This window comes from Ailuropoda melanoleuca, chromosome 14 (assembly GCF_002007445.2).
Source record: "Ailuropoda melanoleuca isolate Jingjing chromosome 14, ASM200744v2, whole genome shotgun sequence".
NCBI lineage: Eukaryota > Metazoa > Chordata > Mammalia > Carnivora > Ursidae > Ailuropoda > Ailuropoda melanoleuca.
Genome location: NC_048231.1, coordinates 82858371 through 82885533, shown reverse-complemented (window position 1 = coordinate 82885533; position 27163 = coordinate 82858371). Strand labels below are relative to the sequence as shown.

Below are 27163 nucleotides of genomic sequence, written 5' to 3'. Positions count from 1 at the left end.
AGATCGGTAGGGGAAGAAAGGGATAAAGAAAGGGGGGGTGATCAGAAGGGGGAAATGAAGCATGAGAGACTACGGACTATGAGAAACAAACTGGGGGCTCAGAGGGGACGGGGGTGGGGGAATGGGATAGACTGGTGATGGGTAGTAAGGAGGGCACATATTGCATGGTGCACTGGGTGTTATACGCAACTAATGAATCATCGAACTTTACATCGGAAACCGGGGATGTACTGTATGGTGACTAACATAATATAATAAAAAAACATTTAAAAAAAAGAAGAAGAGGAAAGGTAAAGGGAAAATATCACAAATCATACTTTCTTTTCCTTGTAAGTTTTAGGGCTTTACTAAATTACAGTGTTTTGCTATGATAAAAATCTAGATAAGAAAGACCTTGGAGGGGTGCCTGGGTGGCTCAGTTGGTTAAGTGTCTGCCTTTCGCTGAGGTCATGATCTCCAGGTGCTGGAATTAAGCCCTGCATCCGGCTCTCTGCTCAGCAGTGAGTCTGCTTCTCCCCCTCCCTCTGTGCCCTCTTTCCCTCTCTTGCTCTCTCTCAAATAAATAAATAAAATCTAATAAAAAAAAAAGAAAGAAAGAAAGAAAAAGAGAAAGAAAAAAGAAAGACTTGGAAAGTTACTTTGCCTCTTCTGAGAGGATTTCACTGGTGTATTTCTTTTAATCCCCCCCAACAACTGGTGTATTTCAAATAGTTTCTCTTCCCATTTCAAAACTTTTTTTGTTGTTATTTAGCAACTTTGTGTGTTCTCTTCTCAAGTCATCTACAGAAAGACAGGTAACTGCTGATTATTTTTAAGATCTCAATGAACATGATTAAGTACCAACTAACCGACATTTGTCTACACCAGGTAGATAGTGTACTACCTACTAAAAACAGTAAAAAGCTTGTGTCCCTGACTTCAGAGAGGTCCGGTTTAGTTAATGCAATGAGCGTAATCCATGGCAATCAATCAACGATACTCGACAGTAGGTGATAAATGCTAATCTTTATGGTATAGAAAATTGGTTCTGAAAGCGTTTCTTACGGACCTCTGGGGACTCCTGAGATGATTTTAGGTGGTGCAAGATCAAACCTTTTCATAACATTAAGGCTTTTCCCCCCATTCCTCACTGCATTAATAGCTGCACCGATGAAGTAAAGGCAATAGTTGGTAAAACTGGAAACACTTTAGCACAAATCTAGGCAGTTTCTCTAAACTATACAGTTGACCCTTGAACAATACATGTTTAAGCTTACATGCAGATTTTTTTTTTTTGATAAAAATAGTACAGTACTGAAAATGTATTTTTTCCCCTTAGGATTTCCTTAATAACATTTTCTCTTCTCTAGCTTTATTTTAAGAATACAGGATATGATACATATAAACATACAAAACACGTGTTAATAGACTGTGTTATTGATAAGACTTCTGGTCAACAGTAGGTTATTAGTATTTACATTTTGGGAGAGTCAAAAGTTATATGTCAATTTTCAACTGCACAGGGCTTGGTGCCCCTAACCCCCACATTGTTCAAAGGTCAACTGTAATTAATATATTTCAAGATGGGAGTTTTTAACTTTTTGGTCTCAGGACACTGTTATACTCTGAAAGTGGCAGACCAAACAGCCCAAGAATCAGTAAAAACAAACAAACAAAAAAGAGGTTCATGAAGGGGGTATTGGCTGGGTCTGTGAAATGGCTTCTTCCCACATAGCACAGCAATCACACCTGCTTTTGATTTGTAGCTGACATTGAGTTTTTGTTTGTTTGTTTAAGATTTACTTATTTATTTGTCAGAAAGAGAGAGAGAGCACGAGAGCGCAGAAGCAGGGGGAGTGGCAGGCAGAGGGAGAAGCAGGCTTCCACTGAGCAAGGAGCCTGATGCAGGACTCAATCCCATGATCCTGAGATTGACGTGAGCTGAAGGCAGACACTTAACCGACTGAGCCACCAGGTGCCTGACAGTAAAGTTTAAAGAGACGTAGTAGAGTAGCTTATACCTTCTCGTGCAAAACCAGGATGGCCATGGGCTAAGTCAATTGCACTCAGCAAGACCTGTCTAGTGAGGCACATTGTATCTGGAGAAGAAGGAAGAGTTTTTCTCTTGACTGCCAGAATGATTATGCAGCATGAGCACATAAACCCAAAACACTTGGCAAATAGGCCCCTAAATTTGGGAGGTGGTTTGTCAGTCAGTCCTGTGGGCAGAGTGTGATAATGCTTTAGGTCATTGACACAGAGGCTTTGACTTGCCAACTAATGGGTGATCATCTATGAACAGGTTGGGCAATGTGGGACCCGTATTCTCCCATCACCCACCACTTAGGCAAGAGCATTTGCTACTGGATCCCAGGGAGTTTTAATGTTCATTGCCTCAAACTGTCAAGTGGCCAAGCAGTCCCTAAGCAGTGGTGTGGTGGCTAACAAGGTGACAGGTATCACTACTACAGCTGTTCAGCATGGCTTGCCATGCTTCCACAGACTCAGGTGGTTAGGAGACAACAAGCTCAAACACATTCAGACAGTTTATTAGATTTAGCAAGATCATCATGGTATCAATTTCCTACATTCCTAGTCCCCTAAAAATAACACCCAATCAGAGGAGCCGTATGGCCAGTACTGGTGATGGTCACTTTTCTGCTGAGCGATCAGTTCTAAACTTCAGTCAAGTGCTTCTATAGCCAGTGGTCATTTCCAAAGGAAAGCTGAAGTGGTAAGTCTTGTGCTCAACTGCAGCTGGGGGGATGGATGAGACATGGCCTTTTGGCTATTCCTCATAAGGCTGCTTCTCTCCCTTGGTTTGGGGGAAATCCAGGGCATTCCACCAAGACTCAGACAGCAATTAAGTTTTGCCTACTTGGCCTCTGAGGAGATGTATAAGGTAAACAGAGTGCCATGGTATAATAACTAATCCTCCACAATATTTCAAACATGAAGCCAATCTTGCATTTTGAAGATCAGTCCTGGCATAAATACACTTCTTCATGGTATATTATCATTTTTACAAATTGCTAGATGCAATTTGCTTATATTTTGTTAATGACTCTGCATCTGTGTGGTAAAGAATTTAACCTTGCCTAAAGAGAGGTCTGGCTTTTGCTCTGCTTGGCTTCTGGGAGATAATCTCTGAGCCCTTTAACGTCATTCCTGACAGAAGCGTCTGCCTGAGGGTCTTTGGTCACTGGATAGTCTAACAATGTGACTTGGGGTGAGGGCTTAAAGTCACATGGTATCAGCTCTGCTTCTTGAGGGGATAGAAACTGTGATTAGACACATGGGTAGTCAACAGTGCCTAGGTAATGGAACTCCAATAAAGACTCTGGACACCAAGGCTCAGGTGAGCTTCCCTGGTTGACAATTCTCCATGCCTGTTGTCACGTATTGTCCCTAAGAGCAACTAACTGTCCAAGATGCCTAAGGGACAGGATAACTAGAAGCTCTGTGTTTGGAACCCTTCCAGACTCTGTCTTAGACAGATTTTAATCCTCTCCCTGTGATAACTGTGAGTACAACAACTTTCAGTGAGTTCTGTGAGTCCTTCTAGTGAATTAACTCGGGACTCCCAAACTTGCAATTAGTGTCAGTAGTAAGCATGGTCTTGTGGAACCTTAAATCCATAGTGATGCCAAAAGTAAAAGCCGGGGGGCACCTGCCTGGCTCAGTTGGCAGAGCAGGTGACTCTTGGTCTCCAGGTAGTGACTTTAAGGCCCACCTTGAGGGTAGAGGTTACTTATAAATAAATAAATAAATAAATAAATAAATAAATAAATAAATAGGAAAAGCAGTCTTTTGGAGATTATTCCTCACAATTTGTGGCATTCATGCTCATGGGGTATGTTGGCCTGTCATTTTATTTTCTTGTAATGTCTTTGTCTAGTTTGGTACCAGGGAAATGATTATGAAAATGAATTGGAAAGGTTCTTTCCTCCTCTATTATCTCGAACACTTTGTATAGGATTGATCTTTTTTCCTCCTTAAATATTTGATGGAATTTACTAGTGAAGCTATTTGGGCTTGGAGCTTTCTTTGTGGGCAAGTTTTTAATTAGAAATTCAAATAATTTTATAGCTGATTGGCTATTCAAAATTTCCATTTCCTCATGTGTTAGTTTTAGTAAGTTGTCTTTTTCAATGAATTTGTCCATTTTATCTAAGTAGCCAAATATATCGCATTATGTTGGTATAAATGTGTGAATAATATTCTCTTTTTAATATCTGTAAGATCTGTACTGATGGCTCTTTCTGCATTCACGAGGTGAGTAATTTGTGTTTTCCCACTGGTTTTTCTTAATTGAATACATCATATTTAATAAATTACTATTTAAAATTACAGTAATTGAAAATACATTTAATTAATTCAACTTAGTTATATAACATTAAAAGGTAATGAATTAGGTGAATTTGAATTAAAATTTAAATGTATTAAGTTAAATTGAAATTGAATGAATTAAATCATATTAAATAAAATGTAATATAAAGGTAAAGAGTATTAAATTGAAATTAAATGATTCACAACATTGAATTGAATAAATTCAATTAATATTAAATTATTTTAAACCAAATTAAATTTAGTAAATCAAGTCAGTAATGTTAAATTAAATTTGAGTAATTAAATTTAAGTTAAACTTGAACTATATTCCCCTAAACTTATTTTCATACATCAAATTGTAATTAAATCAAAATTGAATAATATGAAATTCATTAATTGATGTTAAAGTAAATTTATCTGAGTACCTTACCAACACATACATATTCATTTATACTAACTAAAGTTAATTTAATACAGTAAATGAACAACTAAATTTGATGAATTAAATTATGTTAATTAAAATAAATTACAATCAAATTAAGATTAATTCAGTATTAATTAATTAGAAAAAGAAGGCAAGTCTGGATCTGAAGGTCCGCTTTGTGGATTAAAAACGCGTTTTAGGGGGCACCTGGGTGGCACAGCGGTTAATCGTCCGCCTTTGGCTGAAGGCGTGATCCCGGTGTTATGGGATCGTGCCCCACATCAGGCTCCTCCGCTATGAGCCTGCTTCTTCCTCTCCCACTCCCCCTGCTTGTGTTCCCTCTCTCGCTGGCTGTCTCTATCTCTGTCAAATAAATAAATAAAATCTTAAAAAAAAAAAAACGCGTTTTAGAGGAGGTCGTTGAGTCCATGTTGCAGCTCCTGTGTCTTCAGGAGCCCCTGTATAGGGGCCCTGAGTAAAAATGTTTAGGAAAGGTAAAAAATAAGTAAGTAAACAAAATGAAAACCAGACCACTGAAACCATGGGCAGGAGAATCATCAGTAGCAAATAAGTTTCTTTTTTTTTTTTTTTTTTAAAGATTTTATTTATTTATGTGACAGAGAGACAGCCAGCGAGAGAGGGAACACAGCAGNGAGGGGACACAGCAGGGGAGAGGGAGAGGAAGAAGCAGGCTCCCAGCCGAGGAGCCTGATGTGGGACTCGATCCCGGAATGCCGGGATCACGCCCTGAGCTGAAGGCAGACGCTTAACGACTGTGCTACCCAGGCGCCCCGCAAATAAGTTTCTATTACGTCCAGAGCCAAGAAATCCAGAAGAATCGTCAGCAAAGGGGGAAAAGTTTCATTTTCCCCAAGCTGCTTTCCGCAACCCGAATCAAGTTGATCTTTTTTTTTTTTTTTTTTAAGATTTCATTTATTTATTAAACAGAAAAAAGGNAGACAGCCAGCGAGAGAGGGAACACAAACAGGGGGAGTGGGAGAGGAAGAAGCAAGCTCCTAGCGGAGGAGCCTGATGTGGGACCCGGATCCCATAAGGCCAGGATCACGCCCTGAGCCGAAGGCAGACGCTTAACCGCTGTGCCACCCAGGCGCCCCTGGAATCAAGCTGTTCTGACTCTGAATGTGGACATATGGACATTTACTATGACCATGACTCGCGCATTGGGTGGGATTTCGGGTGGTGGCGGCACTGACCTGTTGTATCTCATTTGACCTCAGCGGTTGCCCAGTTAGATCATTACCCTAAAGAGACGTCTACCTCCGATCTGTCCAAAAAAATTTTTTTTTATTGTACGTGATCTAATTTAAAAATGTTACAATTAACTTTACGGGAGAGAATTAAATATGTATGAAACAAGAGGACTGAAGTGGACGTCACCAGGAGCCCGGCAAATCCACATTCTGGCGGTGGCGGGGTCGGGGGAAGACTTGGTGAAACCAGCTGTCTCGGATTTCAAAATCTGCTCTGGTTCAGCCACTTCTCACCAGTCGGTCAGTTCACCACCGTTTATGGCCTTCCGTGGTTGCTTGGGACTAATTCCGAGGGGCGAGAGCGCTCCTGCAAAAGCCCAGAGGCTGAATCATGCCAGGCCTGGCTGAAGAACTGGAAGGAAGAATGAGAGCGGGAAAGAGTGGTGGACGGTGACATCGGGGACATAACAGGGGGAAAGGTTTCCTTCGCAGGGCTAAGGCACACAGTCTGCTGGCGCGCCGTTAATACATGTGGAAGGAAAAGTGACTGAATGGGAGGGTGAGTGTAACTTGATACAGGTAGTGTTTTGGGAGCTGCCACTTTTTCTTTGAACTTCGTGGAAGCCGCCGGCGTACGGAATTGATGGCCAATGGCGGCGCCCTCCTAGAAGCCGCGATTAGGACGCTGCCATGTATTGCATGTGAACGTACGGATTCGGCCATCTTACGGAATCATTTTCGTAGATGACGGCATCTGCGTGGAAGACGCACATAGGCGCGGCCATATTTCCTGTAACGGAGTCCGTACAAGCAGTCACCGTACGGACTCAGCTGACAAGGTGGCGGCGCCCTCGGGAAAGCAGCCATATAGGTGCGGCCATGTTTCCTGCAAACTTACGGACTCCGCCGCCGTACGGTCTCAGAAGTCAAGATGGTGGCGTCTGAGAGACCGTAGAGTCTCTAGGCGGCGGACTTACTTGTTTGCTGCGGAGCCGACGCATTAGGCCTGCGCAATAAGAGTACGGTGCCCGGGAGGCGCGACCAAAGCGGAAGTAGTTGTGGGCGCATTTACAACGGCCGCGGACGACACCGAGAGGTCTGTGCGGATTCGCGGGTCGCTGGCGGGGTTCGCGGAGGGGTGCGCCGGGAGCGGAGAGATGGTGAGTACGGGTCCGGGGAGGGGGTCGGTGGTAGAGGTCAGTGGGATTGGTAGTGGTGGGGTCCGTGGGCAGACTCTTGGGGGTCTGTGGTGAGCCATAAGGAGAGTCTGCGGGCAGTATGGTGGGGGCCTGTGGTGAGCCTTAACAGGGGTCTGTGGGTAGAATGTTGGGGGTCTGATGTTCTGAATTTTTTCTGGTGTGTGAACCATCTGGGAGTTTTGTGATGAGCCATTATGGGGGGGTCAGTAATGGAAGTTTGGTGGCTATCCCTTTCGGTAGTTCCGCGGGGGTCCGGATGGGAGATTGTTTGGGCAGAGTGATAAGGGGTTTGCGATGAGCGGTACTGACTAGTACGTAGTGAGCCGTGATGAGTCTGTGTCAGAGAACCGGTGGGGAAAGGTGATGGGGGTGGGTTGTCTGTGGGGTTGATAATGGGGGATCTGCGGGAACCGTGGTGGAAATATATGTTCTGTCTGCGGAATATACCCCGTGGTGTCTGTGAGAAGTGTTGGGGACCTGTGAGGAGTCACGATGGGGACAGTATGAGATGAACAGTAGTGTTTGTAACTAACTGTTACGAGTGTGTGGATTGAGTGGTGGAATGTTAGTGGGGTAAGTGATGAAAGATCTGAAACAGTGATGGGATTTATTAGTGTGGTACTGGGGTGTCAGGGGGGAGTGACGGGGGGGCTTGTGATGGAAAGATTTATGAGGAGCTGTGATGGAAAGTCTATTTGCAGAATGTTGGGGTTTGTGGTGAGCCGTGATGGAGCTGTAACAAGGGATGAGGCACTATGATGGGGGTTCTCTAAGGAACCATGATGGTGGGGGGAATCCCACAGGAGGGTGATGGTTCAGACCCAGAGCCTCCAGATGCTGGGGAGGACAGCAAGTCGGAGAATGGGGAGAATGCGCCCATCTACTGCATCTGCCGTAAACCAGACATCAACTGCTTCATGATGTGAGCCGGGGAGAGGCGGGCGGGGCTGACACTTGCAAGGTTGGGTGAGGCTGATGGGTCTGGCCCCTCACATCTGCACCACTCACCCCATCCTCTGCAGCGGGTGTGACAACTGCAATGAGTGGTTCCATGGGGACTGCATCCGGATCACTGAGAAGATGGCCAAGGCCATCCGGGAGTGGTACTGTCGGGAGTGCCGAGGTGAGGGGGGTGGCCTGGACGGGGCAGACAGATCCACCTGCCTCAAGGGAGGAGAAGCCATAGGGGAGGGTGGGTCATGGGGAGTATTTATATATGTCTGTGGGTGATTATTGGTTTCTGGTGAGCTGGAGTGGAGACTCCACCGTGAGCCCAGATACAGGGTCCCACCAGACGGGGTAGCTCTGCCCTGCAGTAGGGGGACAGAGAAGGTGGGTGGGACAGAAAAGAGGAAGAAAGAGTTCTGGGACCATCCAAATACCTCAGTGTCAACCCACCTTGGCTCCACAGAGAAAGACCCCAAGCTGGAAATCCGTTATCGGCACAAGAAGTCACGGGAACGGGACAGCAATGAGCGAGACGGCAGTGAGCCCCGGGATGAGGGTGGAGGGCGCAAGAGGCCTGCCCCGGATCCAGACCTGCAGCGTCGGGCGGGGTCAGGGACAGGGGTTGGGGCAATGCTTGCTCGGGGCTCTGCTTCGCCCCACAAATCCTCTCCACAGCCCTTGGTGGCCACACCCAGCCAGGTGAGTGGCTGCCATGGCTGGGATAGGTAAGGGGATCCCATCTCAGGCCCTACTTGTGTTCCTGATTTCTGTTCTGGGCCCCTCTCCTCAGCATCACCAGCAGCAGCAGCAGCAGCAGCAGATCAAACGGTCAGCCCGCATGTGTGGCGAGTGCGAGGCGTGCCGGCGTACTGAGGACTGTGGCCACTGCGACTTCTGTCGGGACATGAAGAAGTTTGGGGGCCCCAACAAGATCCGGCAGAAGTGCCGGCTGCGTCAGTGCCAGCTGCGGGCCCGGGTGAGCATGGGTAGAGCTGGGCAGGGCCAGGTGGGGGTGTCAGTATGTCCAGGAAGGGCTCATTCAGGCCAGGAGGGGTGGGCCAGGTGAGGTGGGGCCTGATTGCATACAGGCAGGTGGGAAGGAGCCTGGCCTGTCCAGATGAATGGGGCACGATCAGGTGTGTGGGCCTAGCAGGGGCACCTCCAACCCCAGGCGGGCAGGGTAGAGCCAGATGTTTCAAGGTGGTCAGGCATGTCAGGGCATGTGGGACAGGGCTGAGCATGTCCTAGGGCTGAGCATGTCCTGGTGCTGAGAAGTGGGGGTAGTGGGTATGTCTGGGGAGGCAAAGCAGGGCTATTTTGTGGGGCTAGGCTCTTGTGGGAGGGGCTAGGGCAGGGCCACCCTCCATCCACCTGGGGCTGACCTGGGCCTTCCTCCTGCCGGCACAGGAATCGTACAAGTACTTCCCTTCCTCGGTGAGTCCAGCCCCCCAGGGCGGGGCGGGGCATGCGGGCAGGGCGGTCAGGGCCAGTCCTGAGATTCTGCCCCGCAGCTCTCGCCAGTGACGCCCTCAGAGTCCCTGCCAAGGCCTCGCAGGCCACTGCCCACCCAGCAACAGCCACAGCCATCACAGAAGCTGGGGCGCATCCGTGAGGACGAGGGGGCAGTGGCGTCATCAGTCAAGGAGCCACCTGAGGCTACGGCCACACCTGAGCCACTCTCAGATGAGGACCTGCCACTGGACCCTGATCTGTACCAGGACTTCTGTGCGGGGGCCTTTGATGACCATGGCCTGGTGAGCAGCCAGAGCATCCCATGGTGAAAGGGTAGAGGTTACAGAAGCTGAGTGCCCATGATGAGGAGAGATGGAAGATGAGGCAGAGTATGGAAGGCTGATTTGGGAACTGATCGGTGGTGGGGTAGTCCTGAGTGGGGCAGGTGGGTCAGTGTATGTCTCACTTGCAGCCCTGGATGAGCGACACAGAGGAGTCCCCATTCCTAGACCCTGCGCTGCGGAAGAGGGCAGTGAAAGTGAAGCATGTAAAACGTCGGGAGAAGAAATCTGAGAAGAAGGTGATGGAGAGGGTGAAATGGGTATGGGAAGGCAGAAGGCAGAAGGCAGGAAGGGGAGGGAGAGGCAAAGGTCAGGAGCTGGTTGGGGCAAGAGCCAGAAGGGAGTGGGATACAGGGGGAGACAGGGATTTGGGGCTGACTTTAACTCTACCCTAACCTGACCCGACCTCCTTCATCCCATAGAAGGAAGAGAGATATAAGCGGCATCGGCAGAAACAGAAGCACAAGGACAAATGGAAACATCCAGAGCGCGCTGATGCCAAGGACCCTGCATCACTACCGCAGTGCCTGGGACCTGGCTGTGTGCGCCCTGCCCAGCCTGGCTCCAAGTATTGCTCAGATGACTGTGGCATGAAGCTGGCAGCCAAGTGAGTCATTCTGGAGAGGTTCAAGGGAGTCAGGGAATACGGGGTAGGGCATGGCCAGAGCGCTCTGTATGTCTTCCCATCAGTCACCTGCCCACTGTTCAGTCTACAAAGCACCCATCTGTCCACCCACCATTCAAGTGCCCATCTGCTTATTTATCTGCTAGGGGGCAGTGGCGTCATCAGCAGTCAAGCACTTAATTATCCTTTCGCCATTTGGTCAGCCATCCATTCTGCCATTCTTGGATCACCCCACTTCTCTTGTTTGCCACCTTCCCTGCCTGTACCCAACTCACTGCTTCCCTGCAGCCGCATCTATGAGATCCTCCCCCAGCGCATCCAGCAGTGGCAGCAGAGTCCCTGCATTGCCGAGGAGCACGGGAAGAAGCTGCTCGAACGTATTCGCCGTGAGCAGCAGAGCGCCCGCACCCGCCTTCAGGAAATGGAGCGCCGATTCCATGAGCTTGAGGCCATCATTCTTCGTGCCAAGCAGCAGGCTGTCCGTGAGGATGAAGAGGTGAGTGAGCACAGGCCCAGTGGCACGGGGCCCAGTACCTGGTCCTGCCTGGCCTCATCACTGCTTCCACTCCACACAGAGCAATGAGGGTGACAGTGATGACACAGATCTGCAGATCTTCTGCGTCTCCTGCGGGCACCCTATCAACCCACGTGTTGCCTTGCGCCACATGGAGCGCTGCTACGCCAAGGTCAGGGTGTCACCCTGAGGGGGAGTATCAGTAGGTCCATGGGGGAACAGATGTGTTGTCTGGGGGTTGTCTCAGGAGGGCATGCAGCACACATCCACAGTTCCCTCCATTTGTGCTCATCCCTCCAGTATGAGAGCCAGACGTCCTTTGGGTCCATGTACCCCACACGCATTGAGGGGTGAGTGTGGGCGCTCCGTGGAGTTAGAGCAGGGAGGTTAAGGCTGGGGTTGGAAGTGGCATGTTGGGGTAGGATATGGGCATGGATAAGAATAGATGGGTTCCCCTTCTCTCTCTCCACTACCTTCTCTCTACTGTAACCCCCAGAGCTACACGACTCTTCTGTGATGTCTACAATCCTCAGAGCAAGACATATTGTAAGCGGCTCCAGGTGCTGTGCCCTGAGCACTCACGGGACCCCAAAGTAAGGTTTGACCTCAACTCCCCCCATTCTGTCCTTTCTTCCTCTTCACTGCCCCACATTCATCCCTCACTTCCTCCTTTGCCCTCCTTCCTTCCCTTTTCCCTACTTGACCACTTCTGTAACTCTTGCTTTGCCTGCCTTCTCACTCTTCATTCTTTTCCTTTCCCTGTCTTATTGTCTCCTGTTCCTCTGCTTTTCCATTCCTCCCTTCCTGCCTCTCTGGCCGCTCTCCTTTCCTGTTCTCTTTTCTGCGTCACTGCCCCCATCCATCCCTGACTCCTGATCTCCTTGCAGGTGCCAGCAGATGAGGTATGCGGGTGCCCTCTTGTACGTGATGTCTTTGAGCTCACAGGTGACTTCTGCCGCCTACCCAAACGCCAGTGTAACCGCCATTACTGCTGGGAGAAGTTGCGGCGTGCTGAAGTTGACCTGGAGCGTGTGCGCGTGGTAGGCTTTGATGCTGAATGTGGCTGGGGTCAGGTGGCGTTTCTGGAACTCCTTCTCATGGCTCATTTCTGCTCCCCTGGCAGTGGTACAAGCTGGACGAGCTGTTTGAGCAGGAGCGCAATGTACGCACAGCCATGACTAACCGGGCAGGATTACTGGCCCTGATGCTGCACCAAACGATCCAACATGACCCACTCACTACCGACCTGCGCTCCAGTGCTGACCGCTGAGCCTCACACTGGCCCAGAAGTACTCACACCCTGCATTCCAGGCTGGGGAGCTGCCCTGAATCCCCCATTTGTCTGTTCTGCCATTCGTCTGTTTCTCCAGTCATCCCTGAGTTTCTCCCTGTGCCCATCCACCGTTTGACTACCCAGCTGCTGTTACCAGAGGGTTTCAGAATTTTCTCCAGTCCTTGTCTGTCCCTCTGTCTCTCCATTCTCTGTGCCTGGGTGGGACTGTGGAGTCTGCTCACTCTTGCCTCCTCCCTCTCTGGTTTTGTTAATAAAATTTTGAAGAATCAAAGATTACTACTGATGGTTTTCACACTTTATCCAGCTGCAACTGCATTCTCACACCCTTTGGGTAGATGAACTGTGGCACCCACCTGTATTCAGGAGGAATTGCATATATAGCTTTAAGTATACAGTTGGCACGTACTCTGTGCTCTGCAGGAGCACCCTTGGGCAGTGGGATATACCTTGCTAAAAGTGAACCCAATGACCTACATTCTCAGCATTTCATCTTGAAACTGGGTATACAGTCGGCACTAATTAAGTTTGTGACTGACTTACCTCCCCTGTGTCAGCGTCGGCATCTTCCAGACCAGAAATGTATTCGATGATGAACACAAGGTCTCATTCTCCCACAAACCCCTCTTTTGGGACACGTGTGTCACAGAAGTCCGGGAACCCCATCCCGCCCTGTCCTCGGGTCTAGTGATCCCTACAGCACAGCCTTTCCAGGACGGGCCCGCCCGTCTCGGTTGCACGGCCCTTCTGTTTACCTGCAGCGCGGCACCGCCCCCTTCTCCAGTTCCCGCGGAAGGAGCTGGGGTTAGCGTGCGGCCACACGAGTACCCGCGGACTCCTGCAACTGTTCGGCGGGGCGGAGAGAGCGGGACACAATAGTCCTGGGGGAGATGTTTGGCGGACGGCACAGAACGGGCGCGACGTAGGCGAGAGATGGGAGACGAGACCTCCGACACAACCTCAGCCTTCTGCGCTTCTCCCTCCTGCTTACCCCGCCACCCCCGTGGAGACCGCGAGAGAAACAGCGTAGGGCCAACCCCAACCCTCCACGCCCCCTTAGGTTGGGAGAGCGCAGGCGCAAACAGGTGGGCGGAGTGGGGAGAAAGCGCCGGTTGGCGAAGCGAGGAGCTCCGGCGCCGCAGGTCTCCGATAGGGGCGCGAGCCGTAGTTGGACGTCAGGGCGCAAGCGCCGTTGGTCCGGGGCAAGAGGCGCGCGCCGCTGTGCGACTGAACACGCAGGCGCGGGGTCCTCCCCATTAAGGGCAAGCACTGGAGGGGCGTTGGCGCGCAGGCGTCATGCTGGGGGCGTGGCCCTAGAGGCGGGCAGTGGGTTTCCGGTTCCGGGAGCAACGAACGGCCGCGGCAGCGACAGCTACCGCTTCAGAGGAAGCGTCTGCGGAGGAGGAAGAAGAGCAGGGCAAGGCGGGAGTCACAGGCGGGACCCTCGCCATGGGTCCGCGGACCTAGAGCGGCGGAAGCTACCGGCCCGGTGCCGAGCTGGTGAGACAGTTGTGGGGGTGGAAACGGAGAGCGCTCAGGCGTAGGACGGGGAAGAATTGAGGCTCAGAACGCTGAGGGAGAGGAATGAAGGGCCCTCAGGCCGATGAGTGGGAGGAATGGCGGCGTCGGAATATCGAAGGGGAGGAATGGGAAGGTTTTGCTTGAGGGCGGGGAGGAATGGGTTCACAGCGCTGACAGGTGAACGTGTCGGGAGTCTGGACGAGGATTCAGAGGGATGGGGAAGGATCCGAACGCCGAGGGGAGACCTCGGTGCCTCTCAGATTAAGGAGAGAAATGAGGGTTCAGAACGCTGAGTGGGAGATATGAGGGGGGTCTCAGGTTGATGACGGGAAGAAATGGCATTAGGATGCTGAAAAGGAGCAACGGGGACTCATATGGAGAACGAGAAGAAATTGTGGGGTTCTGAATGCTGAGTTAGGGAAGGCATGATCTTGGGACAAAACGGGGAAGATTGAAGGGTTCAGAAAGCTGAGGGGGAGAAATCAGGGTATCTCAGGGTGATGAGAGGAATGGAGGATAAAGGACACGGAAGGGAAGGAATTAAGAAACTTTTTAGCTGAAAACGAGAGGAATAAGGAGGTTTGGGGACTGAGATTGGTGAGGGCTTGTGGCTCAGAACACTGACAGAGAAAATAAGGGAGGAGGAGGCGTTCAGGCTGAGGAACAGAAGGACCGAGGGGCTGTTTAGGGTAAAGAGATGGAGAAGCTGGGGGCTCTCTGGCAGAGGACACAGAGGAAATTAAGGCCATAGCACTGAAGTAGCATGATAAGAGGACATCAGAGAGGAAAGGAATGGGAGGGCTAAAAGACTGAGAGAAATTGGGGACTCCTGGGTCAATGAAGAGAGTGAGTGGGAGGTCAGAACACTGAGCTAAAGTACTGGGAGCTTGGTCTGAGGATGAGCAGAATGGGGGCCTCTCGGCTGATGATGAGAAAAATAGGACCTCTCAGGCTGAGGATGGGGCGTATGGAGGTTTCAGGGTGACAAAGGGGAGGAGTAGGGACCAGTAGGTTAAAGACAGAGTGTCTCCTGGGAGGAATGAAGGATTCCTAGATTGGCGGAGGGGAGAAGTGTTGGGGAAGAGTCAGGAATCAGAACATTGAGTAAGGAACGAAGATCTTTGGATTGAGGATGGGGACTCTTAAATTGAAGATGGGGCTCCCTCAGGAAGAGGGAGGAATGACAAACTTCTGGGCCCAGGACAGGGAAGAATGAGGTGGGAAGGGGGATTTTCTCTTACATTGGCCAGTTGCCTGTGGTAGGTACCAGGTCTTGGACAAGCATTAATAAGTAGTAGCAGTTTGTGGAGCTAGGGCACAGGGCACAACCTGTCCTCTCCTAGAGCCTCAGTTTTCCTCATTGCCCCCTCCACGTTGCAGGCCGCTGCTTCTTCCCTTGGCTCCCATGGCTGAGGACTGGCTGGACTGCCCAGCCTTGGGCCCTGGCTGGAAGCGTCGTGAGGTCTTTCGAAAGTCAGGTGCCACCTGTGGACGCTCAGACACCTATTACCAGAGGTACTGGGTGGGTTTTGGACAGAGTCATGGGTAGGGCTGAGCCTGGTTAAGCAGGGTAAAATCAGGGGATGTGGTTGATTTTTGTGGGTGGGTTAAAATCATGCATATATAGTTGATTCTTATTGTTTGTAGATTGCATATTTGCAAATTTGTTTGCTCTCTAGAATTTGTATTCTTAAACTTAAAGTCTATACTCCCTGTACTTTCGTGGCGTTTCATAGACCTGCACAAAACAGCAAAAAATTTAAGTTGCTGGATACATGCATTCCCAGCTGAGGTTGAATGAGGCCTTCTTATTTCAGTTCTTTTACTGTAATCAAGTGTCCTTTTCGTGGTTTACTTAGTGCCATGTTTTTCACGTTTTTGTACTTTTTATTGGTGATTTTGGTATTTAGAATGGCCCCCAGCATAGTGCTGAAGTGCTGTCTAGTGTTCTAAGTGCAAGAAGTCTGTGATGGGCTGTAAGGAGAAAAAATGTGATATACTACAAGGAGAAAATACACATTAAATATAAGTTTGGGGTGTGAGTTGTAGTTCTGTTAGGTGTGAGTGCAGTGTTAATGAATCAAGAATGTGGTACATCTAGAAAAAGAAAAGGAAATTTTCCAATTTGTCCAACTTCCAATTTCTGGAAAATGCCAAAGTAACATCTGTAGTACATAGTGAAGCTAAGGAAAAGGTAGGAAAAGGGCTAAACTGAAAGATCCCTAAGATAATGACCAGTACAATAAAGTGTAGCAGGCAGCATGAGAACCTGAAAGCCAGGGACATTGACGGTTGTGTTACCCCTGGTTAGGGAAATGTTAAACCTATCTTAGCTAGTGCTGACTGGCTCACATGTTTCAAAAGGTGATACACGGTGAAAAATGTTAAATTTGCATACAAGGTAGTTCTGCAGATCAAGAGTTTGCAGAGAAATTTTAAAAATACCTGTTAAGTGTTACTTGGGAAAAGTGTCACGTAGAATAGGTTTTCAAAACTGATGAGACTGGTTTATTTTACACAGACCTTGGTAAAAGTACCTATGTAACAATACTCCAAAGCTCCTGGTTTTAAATCATTCAAAGGCCATACATAAAACAAGGTTATAGATTGATTGGTTGACAGAATTGTCACCTGAGGCTCTCAGGAAGCTAACCTGTAGTTTCACTAGGAGCAGAGGTCTACTATATTCACTAATTCAGTGTTTAATGTGACTTTATGTGACATACTACGAATAAGAATCGGCTATTAATACGTGAACGTACGTGTTTATACGCCATTTACATTTAAGGATCCAAGGTATTTTCGGATATATTAGTGATAGAGTTACTGAATTTACTGCACTCTTCCTGAACTTTTTTTTGTCTCTAAGTTGCTATTTTCCTGGAGGAATATAGTAAAATCATAAATATAATTGTTTGTTCATACGTTTATGAACGTATGTTTGTTGTACGTTTATCCACATATTCACAATTCGCGTGAAACTGTCAAAATTTATACTTTTATACTTTTAAGTGCCATCATCAAGAACCATAAAAGATTGGAGGTTTTATCCTAATTAGGGCAAGATAACAACTATGTCACAATTTGTGGATTCTGGTAGGATATACGAGACTCCTGGGTCAGAGATGAAAGATAGCTTATTATTCACAGCAACAGCAGTATCCAGAATGTCATTATTTTCATGTCAGTTCCCCAAACTCCAGTTCCCATATGGTGGCCTGAAGAGGGCTAACTAGCATCTGCCCATGTATTGGGTTGTAGGAAAGGAACCCTGAACTTAAGGAATCCAATCTTTTTATAATGTTAGAATAGTAAGGATGCCTTCCTTTTGCTCTGGAAGGAGAACTTATCTCTTATCTTCCAAGGCTGTTTGCTGTACAAACATCCTTGAAAAGATAGTTCTTAACAAAGAACTATCAGTGCCTCTCTTGCAAGATATGCAGAAGTGCTAGAGACCTGTGGAGTATTCTCTTACAGTATCAGTTATTCCTACTTTGTTTTGTATGTAGTTGCATTTGTTTGTTTACGTACGTATTTGTATATATGTTTGTGTGCTCATTTATTTGTATGTATATTTTTAAACAGTTTTTCTTTTTTGCTTTCTTATATATTTAGTACATAACAGTATTTCAGATATTTCTGGGATTTCTACCTGGTTTTTTCCATGTGTATTTATATTTATTTGCATAGACTACAACTAGTAGTGTATGTCAAATACATATATGTCTATTTATGTTTATTTTACTTATTTGTATTTGCATATGTGCTGCTATTTATACACCTTTTATATTTCTGCTATGCAGACTTAGTTGGGGTAAGACCTGGTCAGGGCTTACATGCCAATCCCAATTGCCTCCTGTATCCCTTGCCAGCCCTGCAGGCCTATTCACCAGCCCAGTGGGAGGGTTGTGTGGGTGAAGTGACCATTGCTTCATCCAGGTACCAACCCATCCTGGCCCATCCCTAGCCCCACAGGAGACAGGATCCGAAGCAAAGTTGAGCTGACCCGATACCTGGGCCCTGCGTGCGACCTCACCCTCTTCGACTTCAAACAAGGCATTCTGTGCTATCCAGCCCCTAAGGTACTACACAGTGTGGGGTACCCAGGGAGGGGTGACTGAGCCACCTAACACCCACCTACTGATCTCTTCCTTCTTCCCTCTCATCTGCAGCCCCAGCCCATAGCTGTCCCTAGCAGAAAGCGGAAGAAGCCTTCACGGCCAGCCAAGACTCGGAAGCGTCAGGTTGGACCCCAGAAGGGTGAGGTCAGAAGGGAGACCCCAGGAGATGAGACCAAGGCTGATGCCAACACAGCCCCAGCTTCACTCCCTGCACCTGGGTGAGTGTTGGCCTAAAGTGAGCCAAGAGGGTGAGGGTTGTTGGGGGTGCACTCAGAGCCCCACACCCATGTTTCCCATCCCAGGTGCTGTGAGAACTGTGGAATCAGCTTCTCAGGAGATGGTACCCGAAGACAGCGGCTCAAGACATTATGCAAGGACTGCCGAGGTGAGTGGCTCCCGGGGCCCGGGGAGACAGGAGTGGAGCAGGTTTGATGTCAGGACACCACTATCGGGCTGGAGGTTGAATGGTGGATGTCAGGGCAGTGGCAGTGGGTAAGGTTAGATATCTGATGCTTCTTGTCCACTTCTCTTTTTCCCTCTCCAGCGCAGAGAATTGCTTTCAACCGGGAGCAAAGGATGTTTAAGGTAAGCACGACCTGCCTCCTCCTCACAAGTATGTGGTGGGAGCAGGATGTGATGGGGGCTTGTGGAGGGTCTGAAGGAATGGTGATGGATCCACAGGGTATCAGTCATTTTGTAGGGAGCTAGCAGACAGTAATGGGTTAATGGGGTGTCAATAGATTCAGCGATGAGGTTAACAGGGTACTGGTAGACATTGGAGATGGCCTCTGATGGCATCTAATCAGCAGTTGTCAGATACAGTAATGAGGCAAGTGGTGGACTACTAGACATGGCAGTGGGGGCTAATAATAGACATGTAAGGGGCAGCGCACCTGGAGCTACTCTGTCTGGGCCTGTGACCTCGCCCCACCCATTCCTGGCAGCGTGTGGGCTGTGGGGAGTGCGCGGCCTGCCGGGTAACCGAGGACTGCGGGGCCTGCTCCACCTGCCTTCTGCAGTTGCCCCATGATGTGGCCTCGGGGCTGTTCTGCAAGTGTGAGCAGAGACGGTGCCTGCGGATTGTGGAAAGGGTGAGTTGGGTGGGTGGGGTGGGCCCAAGGCTCACCCTAGCCCCTGGCTCTCACAGCCCTGGCCCCATGCATCCTGCCTCTGCCCCCTCCCATCCCCCCAACAGAGCCGAGGGTGTGGAGTATGCCGGGGCTGTCAGACCCGAGAGGACTGTGGGCGTTGTCGAGTCTGCCTTCGCCCTCCCCGCCCTGGTCTCAGGCGCCAGTGGAGATGTGTCCAGAGGCGCTGCTTACGGGTGAGTTTGGCTGGAGGGGCAGAGTTGTTGGGGCCAGGGCTGGGGCAGAACTCATTCTGCTGTTAAAGTTGCTACTGCTGCTGTTGCTTCCTCCCAGCCTTGCCCACCTCATGTCTTCTTTTCTCCTTCACCCTGTACTCAACTCCCTGGTCCCACCTGCCTGCCCCTATCTGCCAGCACCTTGCCCACCGTCTCCGTCGCCACCATCAGCGATGTCAACGACGCCCTCCCCTAGCTGTGGCTCCCCCTGCTGTGAGTGCTGCACCCCACACTCTGCCTGCTTGTCCCATGCATGCTTTCTGCCCTCCTCTTGGGGGTGGGGGTCGGGGTCCTTTGTCTGCCTGGTGCCACCAAGCCTAAGCTACTCTTCTGGATTTCTCCCAGGGTAAACGTAGCCGCCGCAGGGGGGGCTGCGACTCCAAGATGGCTGTCCGGCGGCGCCCCCCACGAACCCAGCCACTGCCTCCAGTTCCCCCATCACAGCCTCCAGAGTCCCCAGAGCTGGTGAGGCCCTGGTGGGCAGGGGGAAGGCACAATCTTAACCTTATCCAGTACCTGCCCTGACCCCACCCCATTTGCCTCTGCAGCACCCCAGAGCCCTGGCCCCCTCGCCACCTGCCGAGTTCATCTATTACTGTGTAGACGAGGACGAGCTAGTGAGTGGCCCCACCCTACTTGGACAAGCCTAGACCCTCCCAGGGCACTGGGTTAAGCCCAAAGAAGCAGCTGCTGCAATGGGCCTAATAGGGGAATAGCAAGACACAGTAATGGGTACTCATATGGGGTGAGCAGATAATGGGGGAGGGGCTATCATGGATCAGCAGGTGCAGCAACAGTACTTAATGTCAGATGAATCAGTGCTCTGGTGGGGCTAAGAGAGGAAAAGTCAGTATAGCGAGGGGAGTTCACATAGGTTGAGCAGATACAGCAGGCACAATAGAGGCAGCTATAGAGGATCAGCAAAATTCTGCTAGAGTTGGAGGTCAAAGACTTTGTTTTGGTAGCCAGTGGTCTGGCAGGCGATGTGATGCATACTGTGTTGGAGCAGCCATAATCCCAATGGTTTCAGGCACTGTCTGGTACAGTGATAGTGCCTGGTGTTGGACTAACACATGCTGAGGTGTGACTAAGACCGGTGCACAGCTGGTTCCCTCTCATGAGGCTAGTGAAGGAGCAACAGGAGTAACATTGGATCAGTGCCAGTAATAGCACCCTCTTTTTGCCCGTCCCCCAGCAGCCTTACACGAACCGTCGGCAGAACCGCAAGTGTGGGGCTTGTGCAGCCTGCCTACGCCGGATGGACTGTGGTCACTGCGACTTCTGCTGTGACAAGCCCAAATTTGGGGGCAGCAACCAGAAGCGCCAGAAGTGTCGTTGGCGCCAATGCCTGCAGTTTGCCATGGTGGGTGGGGCAGGAAGGCTTAGGCTGGTGGGATGAGTTGATCCAGGGCCCTCCAGTGCCTGGGAGTGGTGGGTAGGGCTGGTAGGGCTGTGGGGCAGTCCCGATGGGTCGTACATCTTCAGAAGAGTGGGCAGGGCAGTAGGTTCAGCCAAAGATTAGCGAACATTGTGCTGGGGCAAATGAGGAATCTGGGTGGCACTGGCATTGCTAACAGGAGACCAGCAGGCTCAATGATATGGGCCTACTATGTAAGCAGGTCCTGTGCTGGAACTAAGAGGGATTAGCAGGCAGATTGATCAGGACAGGATGGTAGAGTTGGTCACTGCACCAGGTGGCCATGACACCCTGTTTTTCTTCAGAAGCGGCTGCTGCCTAGTGTCTGGGCAGGATCTGAGGATGGGGCAGGGCCGCCCCCACCTTACTCTCGTCGAAAGAGACCTGGCTCTACTCGACGGCCCCGTCTGGGCCAGATACTGAAGGCCTCCTTGACCACACCCACAGCCCGATCAGGCCGTTCCCAGACTCCAGTGAAACAGGAAACAGGCAGTGGCTTTGTGCTACCCCCACCTGGCACCGACCTTGTGTTCTTACGGGAAGGTGCAAGCAGTCCTGTGCAGGTGCCTGGCCCTGCTGCAGCTTCCACAGAAGCCCTGTTGCAGGTGAGGGTCCCATCTTATCCTGCCCTTCCCAGCCCTACCCAGCCTTGTGCCAGGAAGCTGGGACCAAGTCTGCTGCAATCCTCCTTCACACAGGAGGCCCAGTGCCCTGGCCTGAGTTGGGTTGTGGCCTTACCCCAGGTGAAGCAAGAGAAGGCGGATGCCCAGGAAGACTGGACACCGGGCACAGCCATCCTGACTTCTCCTGTATTGCTGTCTGGCTGCCCCAGCAAGGTGGGGGTCAGTGATGGGTGGTCTGTGAGCAGAATGATGGTGGTTCTTTGAGCAGAGCAATAATGTACTGATTGCAGCCTCACCATAAAATTACCCCACCTGTCTGACACGTGCCCCACCTTCCCCAGGCAACTAACTTTGCCTGCTTTGCTCTCCAGCTAACAGAAAAATGGAATTCTCTGAGGAATGGGAAAGGTTTGTAGGCTGAGAGAGAGATTTTCTGGGCTGAAGTGTGATGGAAGTGGGATTTGTCAGCACACTGACAGGTTGGCTGATAAGAGACTTTCCTTAGGCCAACCCTGTCCTTCTGACTGCTGCCTGTTTCCCACCTCTCCCAGGCAGTAGACCCAGCCCTGCCACCTGTGAAGCAAGAGCCACTGGACCCTGAGGAGGACAAGGAGGAAGAGAGCAAGGATGACTCCGCCTCTGACTCGGCCCCAGAGGAGGAGGCAGGAGGGGCTGGCACACCCGTGGTCAGTGCTGGGGGATACTTCACCCTGCCCTGACCCCACTTTAACCCCATTGGCCATGATGACCCATGATATTAATTCTTCCTCAGATCACGGAGATTTTCAGCCTGGGTGGAACCCGCCTCCGGGACACAGCAGTCTGGTTGCCAAGGTGTGCCCCGCACAGTGAGGGGTGGTATGGGGTTGGTGCTGGTCAGATGTGGGCCCTGAGTTTTAAAAGTAGAGTCAGCAGTTTGGTATGATGCAGTGGGAGGTAAAAGCTGATATCACTGCGTGGATCATGATCAGTCAGGGGTTGTGTGCAGGACCCTAGAGACTTCTCCTGGGGTTCAGGTCAGGGCTTTCCTTGGGTGTGTGTGCGTGGGGTGGGGGGGCGGTGGAGGGACAGGGGCCAGTGGAGGGTGAGGACTTGATGCCCTGCGATGAGATTTGAAAGAAAAAGGTAAAAGCCTGTTCCACATCTTCCTAAGAAAATCCAGAAGGGGTCAAGTTTAATAAATTCTTATTCAGAGAATCATCATTTGGGGTCTTGAAGGCCTCTGGAGTCTCCAAGAGAGGACAGGTGGGCTGGACAGTGGTGGATGGGCAGGAGATCTGGGCCCTGAGATGGCTCTGATCTGGGTCCATGTGCAATTGTGCAACCTCAGGTTAGTCCTCCATCTCCAAGAACATCCTTTGTGGATGGGGTTGGGCTGTGTTTCTTGAGCCTTTCCTGAGCCTATTGAGGTTATTAACAGTTTTTGCTGCTCCATAGAACTGTCCCTGCAGGCCTGGCAATAGGATGAAAGATAGCTGCCCCTAAGGACAGGGCTGGCGGTAGGAGGACAGGGGAATGCTCCTTCTGCAGGATGTTCACAGGCTGTGCACACAGCCCCAGACATAGGCAATATAAAGTCCTAGGCACCTGGATTCCTTTGTTCCCACAAACTAGTTTGTGCAGGCCAGAAACTCCTTCATCCTTCAGGGGATTCCTGCCTTCAGGGAACTTACCATCTAAGTGAGGAAACAGTTTCCCTATGTGTGAAGTCATTACATATTAACAGAGAAGGTAATGATGTGTTATCTTGTTTATAATGGAATATTGTAAAAGTGAGAAGAGAGATAAGGGATAATTATGGGGAAATGGGTGGTGGGCACAGAATACTAGGAAATGGTTTTGTGATGCTCCATTTTTGCAAAGAGCGAACTTCATTCAACATACAGACCTGCTCCCTCTTCTCTAGGTCCAAGGACCTTAAAAAACCTGGAGCTAGAAAGCAGTAGACTGGAGGCTTCTGCAAACTGTAGGATTCAAGGTGATATTTACAGACTGGCTTTATGAGAGAACACTGATCTACTCAGAGGCTGGACCATAGACTGAGGGGCTTATGTAGGATTCAATAGGAACTGGAAAAACCTACCACCAAACCAGAGAAGCAGGCCTGTTCAGTACTTTGAGCTTATAGAGGAAGTAAGCAGGAAAGGAAGAGAAAGAATAGAAAGTTGTTGCATCTGCTCTAACTGGTGCAAATCCCAGGAGCTTGACTGTGATAAGAAGTGTGGATATTACAGGTGGGGGATCTGGGGTGCAGAGGGAATGTAAAAGCCACCAAAAACAGCCTATACAAGCCATCTGCATAAATAATTTTTCAGTGGCTTCTGGATGAGACCTGGCAGCGTTTCTGAACATTTCCATTTCGTCAGAGAGACAGCATTGGAAAATGTAATATGAATAAATGAGGAAAGAAACTGCTATTTGGTTAGTTCCTCTTACTGATACAATTTGTTTAGTCCTCCAATCTTCAGGAAGACAATGATTTTTGCCCATTTTTGCATATGGGAAAACAGATTCAAAAAAATTAAATAACTTGTCCAGTGTCAGCTAGTATCAGTAAACCTAGGAAAAAAAAAAAACCCAGGTTGTAAAAACCATCTTCTTTAAGCCACCGAACTGTAAGCTGTAATCCTATATCCGATAATGTGTAGTATTACAGTAACAGAAGTTTCCAGTGACCTTGAAAACGAAGTGGATTACCTTAAACAGAACAAGTCGCTTACACTGCTGCCTCTAGCGTGGTTTAGGGAGTGCCAAGGCTGTGTGGATTTGGTCACCTTGTCACAGCACCCATGCATTCAAGAGACTGGGTTCTTCTGAGGCCTTGGGTGTTGCATAATATTCCTCAAACACTAAAGGACGTCCTTCCCCAGGGGTCACTGTCCATTTTTTTTTTTTTTTGTCACTGTCCATTTTGCTTATTGCCCTCATTCTCCTCAGCCAAAGCAGTCTTCAGAAGTAGAGCCGTCGGCCTGGCTCATCTTTGCTGACAACTTGCCTCCCCTGCCCCTTGATGACTTTTGTTATTGGTTTTTGCCCTTGGCCTCTCTCTACTAGGAACCTGAGTTCCTGCTTCAAGACCTGCATAAGGGCCAGTCTTGACTCAGTCCTGCCTCACTTCCCAGTTCTTCATAAAGTGCCAGAAAGTTTAGACCCTTGTGGTTCATTACATAGCTGGCTTTTCAGGGCTGTGACTGAGTGCATGCCTTCTTAAATTTTGTAGCCTTTGCCTCATTCTAGTCCCAGCCCTGCAGCTTTAGATAATTCAGATGTAGATTAGACATTTCCCTACTGTTAGCCCTTTCTGCTACCCTCCTCTGCCCCTTCCTTTGCTTTATCTTCTTGAGCCAGAGACAAGACTGGGTAATTTTCTGGTATTGTTTTGTTCTCCCCGGACCCAGCCACCCAACCCTAGTATTCTGTGATGTCCTAAATGAGATTTATTTGATTGGCATTCAGACTCCTCTAAGAGTCTGGTTACAGTGTGTATCACAGTACAATCAGAAAAGCAGCACCACTAATGTAAAGATTATATATATATGTGTATATATATGTGTGTGTGTATATATATATATGTATATTTTAAGGGACTTAATAGGGATTTGAGCTTATGCAGTAGTGGGAGCTGATTAAACAGTCTCTGTAAGGCTGTTGTCTTTGCATCTAATGCTGGAGCTTGAAGTCTGCAGGGCAGGCAATCGGGAAGGGAAGATGGATGTAAAGTGTGGGAGACGGAGGACACTTTGGCGCGCACGAGCAAGAGCTGGAACCGGCGAGGATGGCCTAGAACCCATGTCAGTGTCTCACCACCTCCAACTTCGATGATGTGGGTGTCCTGCAGAAGAAGCTGGTGCCCTTCATCACAGAGTTAAATACTCATCTGGCCCAGGAATTAGAGAAGCTGAAGGAAGATCCCAGGGAAAGTGGAGCAGCTGCAGGCCTGGCTGCAGGCCTGACTGCTGCTCCACACCAACGAGGTGAGCCAGCAGATAAGTGACAACATGTGTGAACTGCAACAGTGCCTGGTGCGCCTGCACCAACCTTCCGAGTGTAAAAACAGTATGCTGCTGCTTCACTTCTGTCCTCCAATTACCATGCAAAATGTCTCTTGTGGCCCATCCTAACCGGAAGCATACGGGGAAGGGAGTTCTGGGAAACGTAGCCTAGTCAAGGTGACACATTACAAAGCCACCCTGCCATGAATCAGCTCCCAAGGGTCTCACTGCTCACCTGAGGATAACTTGATAAAGCTACGTTGCTGGAAATGCAAAGCTGAAGACCATGGATTTCATGGTGACCCCAGCAAGTACAGAAATACTGTCAAGCCCACCCAGAAAAAAACTGGCTGGTCTCGGCTATTTTTGTGTCATTCAAGTAATGAGAACCTGGCCCATGGTAGGCACTGTACTTGATACTGGGATACAGGAATGAAAAAGATATAGTCCATGCAATTTTATTAAATACGTCAGTATGTATTACAAATGGTGAATGGATATCCAACTTTATCATGGAATTTAATGGTGAAAATATAGAATTCAGGAAACTGTCGGGAGGACAGCCCTTGCGTGAACCTTGTTGGGGCACAATAGGAATTGGAAATAATATAGTTTCTATCTCTGAGCTGTTCTATTTTAAAATTATTTTAAAATGATTTTTATTGTCCCGTTTACTGTTTCATATATTTAGTGTTTCTTTGGGGAGTGTCTTGACGGTGGTAACAGTGTTGACTCTGAGAAAGTGGGATGGTGGGTGGCAAGATCAAGGTCAGGTTCTGTCCAAGAACCTTGGGCCAATCACTTCTCTAGGCCTTGGGGCTTGGCTGAAGGCGGAGGCTCACAGCCCGGGACGCAGGTCCCGGCCCCCCCCCCTCCGAATAGGCCCGCCAGGGGGCGCCGGGGCCGCGGTTATCCCACCACCGCTCTCGGGAGACGCAGCCTCTCACCCCTGGCCGGGGCGGCCCCGGGGGCGTGGCCTCCGCCCGGCCGAGACACCAGTCCTTGGCCGGGCTGGGAGGAAAGCCGACTTTTCTTCTTCACGTAGTGGTAAAACAGGCAAAACCGAACCGGAGTTAAGTTACGGGGCGCGCCCAGGTTGAGGGTGCAGCACGACGAGCTCTGGACCGACGCTGGGACATTTCGAGGGCAGCAAAGTGTCGCCAAGGGTCGGCTTTCCCCGTCGCCGAACTCGTTTCGACAGTATCCTACGGGCTGTACGACCTCTGGGGCGCCCGATGGGCTCTCCTGTATTTCTGATGCTTTTCTCAAACCCCGCGCCTGACTGAGGGCCTTTTCATTGCCTCCCTTCTTTCCCAAGGGTGTGGTGTGAGGGGTGGTTCCACCCATACCAACCGGCGGGCCACTCGCCCGTGGGACTTGAAGATCAAGGAACTGACCTTCAGGAGTCTGTCCAGGGAACAGAGACGACCTCTAATTTCTTTCTTTTTTATTTGTTTCAGGCTACGTAAACTCTTAGCAGTAAATGAAAATGAGTATTTTACCGAACTGCAATTGAAAGAAGAAGGATTATAGGAGAGAAAAAAGACAAAATGAGAATTATTAAAAGAGATTATTAAAAAGAGACATTATTTTGTGGCTGAAAAGATGAACCAGCAATTCAGGAAATGGAATCCAAATCTAGAAACGTACCGCATACAAAATCCGAAGTGGGTGGATTACAAATGATTAAGGAATGCTAATTTACAGTAAATTGCGGCCTTGCGACGGTATACACAGTGGTTGTATTTTGGTTATTGTTAGATGTCAGTGACTGACTAGGTTCTGATTTTTTTCTATGTTCTAGTGTTCTTTG

At 49.5% G+C, this 27163-nt stretch overlaps 2 protein-coding genes across 32 annotated transcripts; both read left to right on the top strand.

Moving 5' to 3' along the window:
* Positions 1-6159: 6159 nt before the first annotated feature.
* Positions 6160-12587, top strand: CXXC1 (CXXC finger protein 1). 2 transcript variants are annotated; one of them, XM_002930113.4, is made up of 15 exons: positions 6162-7103; positions 7946-8064; positions 8165-8265; positions 8554-8789; positions 8881-9066; positions 9498-9524; positions 9602-9844; positions 10015-10122; positions 10306-10490; positions 10797-11004; positions 11084-11194; positions 11323-11372; positions 11519-11615; positions 11910-12062; positions 12146-12587. In XM_002930113.4, the coding sequence occupies exons 1-15, from the start codon at positions 7101-7103 to the stop codon at positions 12290-12292; spliced, it is 1974 nt and encodes a 657-aa protein (XP_002930159.1). In that variant the 5' UTR covers positions 6162-7100; the 3' UTR covers positions 12293-12587. The 2 variants fall into 2 exon arrangements, with proteins under 2 accessions (XP_019648502.1, XP_002930159.1); XM_019792943.2 differs by lacking the exon at positions 9498-9524 and having other exon boundaries at positions 6160-7103.
* A 1055-nt stretch (positions 12588-13642) lies between these two features.
* On the top strand, positions 13643-27080 carry MBD1 (methyl-CpG binding domain protein 1). Of its 30 annotated transcripts, none has more exons than XM_019792928.2 (18): positions 13644-13813; positions 15215-15349; positions 17802-17916; positions 18007-18173; positions 18258-18340; positions 18500-18540; positions 18900-19046; positions 19151-19279; positions 19457-19531; positions 19664-19783; positions 19867-19935; positions 20514-20681; positions 21041-21340; positions 21434-21571; positions 21910-22044; positions 22131-22192; positions 23674-23779; positions 25038-25173. In XM_019792928.2, the coding sequence occupies exons 2-17, from the start codon at positions 15240-15242 to the stop codon at positions 23750-23752; spliced, it is 1938 nt and encodes a 645-aa protein (XP_019648487.1). In that variant the 5' UTR covers positions 13644-13813; positions 15215-15239; the 3' UTR covers positions 23753-23779; positions 25038-25173. The 30 variants fall into 30 exon arrangements, 29 of the variants coding, with proteins under 29 accessions (XP_034499164.1, XP_019648487.1, XP_019648488.1 ...); XR_002141393.2 differs by lacking the exon at positions 23674-23779 and adding an exon at positions 26811-26972 and having other exon boundaries at positions 13645-13813; positions 25038-25332; XM_019792933.2 differs by lacking the exon at positions 23674-23779 and adding an exon at positions 23265-23336 and having other exon boundaries at positions 13645-13813; positions 25045-25178.
* Positions 27081-27163: the final 83 nt, after the last annotated feature.

Excerpts from the sequence above, each read along its gene's own strand:
- CXXC1 (XM_002930113.4), top strand. Across the intron at positions 11,195-11,322 it reads TGGAGCGCTGCTACGCCAAG|TATGAGAGCCAGACGTCCTT; the intron begins GTCAGGGTGTCA and ends TCATCCCTCCAG. Across the intron at positions 12,063-12,145 it reads ACCTGGAGCGTGTGCGCGTG|TGGTACAAGCTGGACGAGCT; the intron begins GTAGGCTTTGAT and ends CTCCCCTGGCAG.
- MBD1 (XM_019792921.2), top strand. The coding sequence starts at position 15,240 with ATGGCTGAGGACTGGCTGGACTGCCCAGCCTTGGGCCCTGGCTGGAAG. Across the intron at positions 18,541-18,899 it reads GGGAGCAAAGGATGTTTAAG|CGTGTGGGCTGTGGGGAGTG; the intron begins GTAAGCACGACC and ends CATTCCTGGCAG. Across the intron at positions 19,532-19,663 it reads TAGCTGTGGCTCCCCCTGCT|GGTAAACGTAGCCGCCGCAG; the intron begins GTGAGTGCTGCA and ends GATTTCTCCCAG.